The sequence below is a fragment of the Lathyrus oleraceus genome, chromosome 4, assembly GCF_024323335.1.
Source record: "Lathyrus oleraceus cultivar Zhongwan6 chromosome 4, CAAS_Psat_ZW6_1.0, whole genome shotgun sequence".
Classification (NCBI taxonomy): Eukaryota; Viridiplantae; Streptophyta; class Magnoliopsida; order Fabales; family Fabaceae; genus Lathyrus; species Lathyrus oleraceus.
This window is the reverse complement of record NC_066582.1, coordinates 428,976,510-428,983,559: the sequence shown is the minus strand read 5'-3', so window position 1 is coordinate 428,983,559 and position 7,050 is coordinate 428,976,510. Positions and strand designations below refer to the sequence as shown.

General features: G+C 35.8%; 1 protein-coding gene across 1 annotated transcript; it reads left to right on the top strand.

Annotated features, from left to right (window-relative positions):
- The first annotated feature begins 5,853 nt into the window (after positions 1-5,853).
- LOC127137819 (uncharacterized) lies at positions 5,854-6,276 on the top strand. Its single transcript, XM_051064242.1, has one exon. The coding sequence runs from the start codon at positions 5,854-5,856 to the stop codon at positions 6,274-6,276; it is 423 nt and encodes a 140-aa protein (XP_050920199.1).
- The last annotated feature ends 774 nt before the right edge of the window (positions 6,277-7,050 follow it).

The window sequence follows — 7,050 nt, the reverse complement described above, 5'->3', positions numbered from 1 at the left end:
TCGTTGCACTCGCTTTAAGCCCATTTTACATCAAGATAAAAGCTCCATTTGAAAATTTCTCCAACATGAAAGTTGTTCCTCTTGTTCCAAGATTTCTAGAGATATAAAGTTTTCTCTATTTGGATTAGAATTGAGAAAGTTATGTATAGTCAAAGTGAGACATTTTTTTAGGACACTTAGAAAAATTTCTAAGTCCAAAATCTTCAAAATTTGTCAAGACTTCTTGGCCAGTTTTCTTGCACTTCAAGGCATTATTTGAAAATACTTTCTTCATAACAATTGTACCTTGCCATGTCCTCTTTCACATACTTTTGGAATCATCTCATTTGGATCCATGGTTTGAAAGATACATTCATTTAAAGTGGGCATCATGACTTGATTTTCTAGGCAGATTTTGGGCCTGGCTGGCCCAATCAAATTTTCTAAGCATGCTGCACAAACCAGTCACGTTTTTTTACCTCTTTTGGCCATGCATTGGACATACATTCACTTAAGTTTGACCCAAAATAACAATATTTTACACCTCACTTCACACTTTTATTCTTATGGATAAATCACTTATTAAAAAGCCCCTGAGAACACCTAATCCACACTATTTAAGAAGCTGGAACCCTAACCCTAAAGGAGCATTGGAATTTCGTGGCAAGGAGGAAAATCTTCATCACATATCAGATTCCATTCCACTTCTATTTTCCATTAGGTAATCATCTCTTCCATGGCCATGTTTTGATATATCTGCGCTTGCTTACCATGTTCATCACCATTAATCCTTCCATTTTCATATTTCTTTTTCTTATTTAAAATATTTTCTTCATCTATAAAATTATCCAAAATAATTTTTCACTTTTCTTAACATTTTATTTAATTTTATATAATTTTTATTTTGGAATTTTTTTAATATTAATATTTTATTTTAATTATTTATTCTAATTGGTCAATTTTAACACACTTTTTTTATTGATTTTATTTTTATGACTTAAAATTATTGTTAGCATTTGAATTTTGGGATGAAGGTTGATCACTGTCTCATGGTCAACCTGACCTTTTCTTGGAATTTTATTTCATATTTTCAATTTATTTTGGATTTATTTCTAACCTAGTCTCATTAATTGACTTTTGCTTTGACCTTGGTTTTATTTTAATTAATTTATGTATCAATTTTCGTTATTTTTAAAATATTTTTGGGGGATGATGATGTCCTGACCCCATCTTAATTATTTTAATTTTTCATAATTTTCTTGATTAATTTACTATTTATTCTTCATTTATTTCTAACCTAGTCTCATCAATTGACTTTTGGTTTGACCTTAATTTTATTTTAATTAATTTATGTACCAATTTTCGTTATTTTAAAATCTTTTTGGGTGATGATAATGTCCTGACCCCACCTTGCTTATTTTAATTTTTCATAATTTTCTTAATTAATTTACTATTTATTCTTGATTTATTTCTAACCTAGTCTCATTAATTGACTTTTGGTTTGACCTCGGTTTTATTTTAATTAATTTATGTACCAATTTTCGTTATTTTTAAAATATTTTGGGGGGATGATGATGTCCTGACCCCACCTTATTTATTTTAATTTTTCATAATTTTCTTGATTAATTTACTATTGATTCTTGATTTATTTCTAACCTAGTCTCATTAATTGACTTTTGGTTTGACCTCGGTTTTATTTTAATTAATTTATGTACCAATTTTCGTTATTTTTAAAATCTTTTTGGGGGATGATTATGCCCTGACCCCACCTTATTTATTTTAATTTTGCATAATTTTCTTGATTAATTTGCTATTTTTTGTTATTTTTTAAGTTGACTTGAATTTTCAGTTGACTTCTTTATGATCGATGTTTGACTTAGGGATTGCTTATGGCAATTGAAGAGATCTTTTGATCCTCCCTTGTTCATCTCATATGCCATGTATTATAGGCCTTTTACCTTGATTTTATTTGGTCCTTACCTCATTTCCTGATTAAATTATTCAGTGGACCCTTCGTGTGTATATTTTCATCTGTTTGATTCATCTGTTATCTGTTATACTTGCTTCTTTCATCCATGCTTTCTATTGCTTGATTATTTAACATGTTCATACTCACATGCATTGTTTAAATGCTCCATTATTTGATTCTTTGGTTTGATTATATATTGTTTATTTATCCGATCTGATTGATAACTGTTGCCTACTTGTCTGATGTATGAGACATATATTCTTATTGTTTGTTTGCCATGAACAATCCCCATTCATAACAAATGTACCCCTCTCCAATAAAGTGTATAATATTAATTTCTTTATTTCTTTAGTCACCTGTTAATACAAGAATTAAAACGAACATCCGATAACCATTTCAAAATAAGATCAAGAGCTCGATCCAACGTCGAGTAATCATTTTCAAAACTTAACAGAACCAGAACGCATTCATCCATCCTCTTGTAAGTCGATTGCCTCCGGCATCTCCATCTACCTGTAAGTCGATTGCCTCCGGCATCTCCATCTACCCTTATCCGTAACTCCTCTCCGCGCTCCATTCGTCGACTCTTGTTCTGTTTAGGTAGCACCCATTAGGTAGAACCCTTTGTATGATAACATAGGTAGAATTCCCTTATTCTTTGCATGCTAACGTTAGGTAGATATTCCCCTTTGTAAATCCTAACACATAGGTCCATATTGCATGACAACTCTAGAGCAGAGCTTCCCCACTTTTAGACCTTCTGTGCATCTCCGATCTTGTGGCATGTCAGTCCGTTCTATTGCAAAGACGTAACTGCCTAAGACTCGATTCAGCGAGCTGCGACACCTACTGTTAGGACGTTGAACACACTGTCCACCCTCCTTTGACACAGCTGGTGTCCTCTTTTATAAGTCCATGTTCAGATGGCAATCCTTAACCCCTAGTTAGCCGAACTACGTTTTGCTCTGATTCTCATTCCAGATGAGATACATAGGCATAAGACGCGACGTCTTACCGAGCACACTTCTCTTTAACCCATAGGTAACCGAGCTACGAAGACTCTGATTCTCATACCCAGATGAAATACCTAGGCAGTGGATGCGACATCCTTGCGAGTCATTTTCTTTTAACCTTCCTTTTAGTAAATAGTAGTTTAGAGATACCTACACCCCTTAGACTAGAACAACACTTATGAAAAGGGCTCCCTAGAAGTATATAGGATGTTTTGGGTGCTTAAAACCTTTACATTGCATAACCAACCCCCTTACCCAGATCTCTGACATTTTTACTAGTTTTTGATTCGATAAAACTTTTAGGTTTTTGTTCGCTTTCTAACCATTCCTTTGGATAAATAGAAGTGCGGTGGCGACTCGACTTGTATGGTTTACCTTGGATTTAGTCAATATCTCTAATGGTAACGAATACCCCGCTCCAAATGGTACAATTGACATGGTTAATTTCTTATTTGAGAATGAAAAGTCAGTTCTCTTGGTTCTTACCAAGGAATCTAGCGATAACCTGAGTGTTACATGAATTCCTGTCGTTTTTGAATTTCCGGAAGTTTTCCCTGAGGATGTCACCTCTTTTCCTTCTGAAAGGGTAGTGGAATTCTCTATTGATCTGATACCTAGGACGACACCAATCTCCTTTTCTCCATATCACATGGCGCCACTCGAGTTGAGAGAGTTGAAGAATCAATTGGAAGAGTTGTTAACCAAGCATTTCGTCCGACCTAATGTCTCACCATGGGGAGCTCTAGTATTATTAGTAAAGAAGAAGGACGGTAGTATGCGGTTGTGTATTGATTATTTCCAGTTGAATAAAGTTACCATTAAGAACAAGTATCTTCTGCCAAGGATAGACGATTTATTAGATCAGTTGAAAGGAGCCCGTGTGTTCTCGAAGATTGATCTATGATCGGGCTATCATCAAATAAGAGTTAAGAGTTCAGATGTGCCAAAGACCGCATTTAGAACCCGATATGGCCATTATGAGTTCCTTGTAATTCCGTTTGGTGTGACGAATGCTCTTGCTGTTTTCATGGACTATATGAATAAGATATTTCAACCTTACTTGGACCAGTTCATGGTGATCTTTATTGACAACATTCTTATTTATTCTAGTACTCCCCAAGAGCACGGAGAACACCTAAGGATTATTCTATCAGTACTGCAAGAGAAGCAACTTTTTGCCAAGTTAAGTAAGTGTGAATTTTGGATGAACTAAGTGAGGTTTCTTGGTCATGTAATATCGCAAGGAGGAGTATCAGTGGATCCATCTAAAGTTGAAGCAGTTATTAATTGGGAAAGACCAAAGAATGATTTCGAAGTCAAGAGTTTCTTAGGTTTGGCAGGTTACCATCGAAGGTTTATAAAGGGGTTTTCACGGATAGTATTACCAATGACTAGACTTACCCGAAAGGAAATTTCTTTCAAATGGGATTCGAAGTGTGAGAAGAGTTTTATGAGTTTGAAGGAAAGGCTAACAACTGCTCATGTTTAAGTCATCCCTGATCCTAGTAAGTCTTATGAAGTATTTTTTGATGCCTCTAAGAAAGGATTATGAGGGGTGTTAATACAGAGTGGTCAGGTTGTAGCATATGCCTCTCTTCAGTTGAAGCCTCATGAAGAGAACTATCTGACTCATGATCTTGAACTAGCTGCTTTTGTTTTTGCATTGAAGGTGTGGCGACATTACTTGTATGGGGTGCATTTTGAGATGTTTAGTGATCACAAGAGTTTTAAATACTTATTCGACCAGAAAGAGTTAAACATGAGACAAAGGAGATGGATGGAGTATTTGAAGGACTTTGATTTTGAGCTTAAGTATCACCCGGGAGAAGTGAATAAGGTTCCAGAAGCCTTAAGTCGGAAAGAGATGCATAAAGCTGAGTTAATAATGTTAGAATATGCATTGTTGGAAAAGTTCAGAGATCTTAATCTTCAGTTTAGTTGGACGCAGGATGGTGTGATAATGGGAAATTTGAATGTTATTTCTAACCTAAGGGAAGAGATCCGACAAGGATAAATGATAGATGATAAGTTGCAAGAGATGTCGACTCAACCAGGTTTCGCCCAGTCACCAGATGGGGTTAGTTTGTTTAATCAAAGGATTTGTGTTCCGAACGACGCCAAGCTGAAAAGAAAAGTTTTGGAGGAAGCTCACAAAGGGGCGTTTACTATACATCCAGGTTCATTGAAGATGTATCAGGACTTGAAGAAGGACTATTGGTGGCTTGGAATAAAGAGGGATATTGCAGAGTATGTGTCAGAATGCATTGTATGCCAGCAGGTAAAGATCAAATATCAGAAGCCAGGTGGTTTATTGCTACCTTTAGAGATTCCAGTTTGGAAATATAGTATTTCAATAGATTTTGCAGCGGGGTTACCTCGGACCCAAGGTGGTTATGATTCAATTTGGGTGATCGTGGATCGGTTAACTAAGTCCGCGCACTTCTTGGCCGTGAAGACTACTTACAAGGCAAGTCATCTTGCACGGTTGTTCATTTCAAAAATTGTTAGGTTGCATGGTGTTCCAACTAGCATTGTGTCCGATAAAGACCCATAGTTTACTTAAGATTTTGGAAAGCATTCCAACAAGATATGGGATCGAGATTGTGTTTAAGTACTTCTAATCATCCTCAAATGGATGGTCAGACTGAACGGATGATACAAACACTGAAAGATATGTTAAGAGCTTGTGTACTTGAAAGTGGAGGGAATTGGAAGGAGATTTTACCATTGATTGAATTCACATATAATAATAGTTACCATGCAAGTATTGGGATGGCTCCTTATGAAGCCTTGTATGGACGGAAAAGTAAAACACCTCTATGTTGGACAGAAGTTGGTGAAGAAAGGATCTTAGGACCGAATATTATTTAAGAGACTACCGAAAAGATAAGGATGGTCCGTGATAAGATGAAGAAAGCACAAGATCACCAAAAGAGCTATGCGGATCACATGAGAACACCATTAGAATTTGATGAAGGTGATCATGTATTTTTGAAGGTGACTCCGAGGTTGAGACTGAAAGGACCGTTTAAGTCACGGAAGCTAACTCCGAGATATATAGGGTCATACCAAATTATAGAGAGGATTGGAGAAGTAGCCTGTAAATTAGCTTTACCACCTTCTCTATCAGAAATGCATGATATTTTTCACGTATCTCAACTCCGGAAGTTCATTCCAGATTCTCTTCAGCCTATTCTTCCAGATTCAATAGAAGTAGAAGCAGATATGACTTTCAAACCTCTACCAAGTCGCATTGTAGAAAGTGAATTTAAGGTATTAAGGAATAAGGAGATTCCTCTTGTTAAGGTTCAGTAGGATGAATCACATCCGGGCGATGCTACCTGGGAACTGGAGTCAGAAATGCGAGAAGCTTACCCTCATCTCTTCCAAGTAATATTTAAATTCGAGGACGAATATTTATTTAAGGGTGGGAGGATGTAATACCTCGTATTTCCTTAAATGCTTAAATTCCTATTAATTGAGATCAATTGAGTTCCTATGTGCTCTAAAAGTTGCCAGTTGGGATAAATAGAGTAAATAGTGAATTCAGGTTGACTTAATTAATATTAATTGAGACTGACCTTTTATTAATTGGGACATTTTGGTAACACTAATAATGAGTCAATAGCTCCGGTAGAACAAATATTATAAGTATGGTGCCACTTGAGATATTTGTTACTACCTGTAACCACTTTCTTACCACACATTCCCTTGGCACTTGCAATTAGTTTTTGAATCACTCACCACCACATGTTATCACCTATTACCATCTATCATAAGCCATTTGGTTTGATATGTATCAGAAAGAATAGAAAGAAAGAAGGAGCTCAAGGGAAAGGTAGAAGAATGGAAAGCAAGGCTAGTGGAGAAGAAGAAGAAGAAGAAGAAGAAGAAGAAAAGCTTGGAACCAACACTATCATCTTCATCCTTATCTCATCTTTAACAACTTCTCCTCTTCCATTCTTGAGGTGGGTTCTAGTTAGAAACCCTAGATTTCTAGATGATTAGGGTTGTAGAATCATAGAAAAATCATGAAAATCCATGCTATATGATGAATATTTTTCTTGCTCTTGTTGATTTCCATGAACA

Coding starts and splice junctions, on each gene's coding strand:
- LOC127137819 (XM_051064242.1), top strand. CDS start 5,854: ATGGTCCGTGATAAGATGAAGAAAGCACAAGATCACCAAAAGAGCTAT.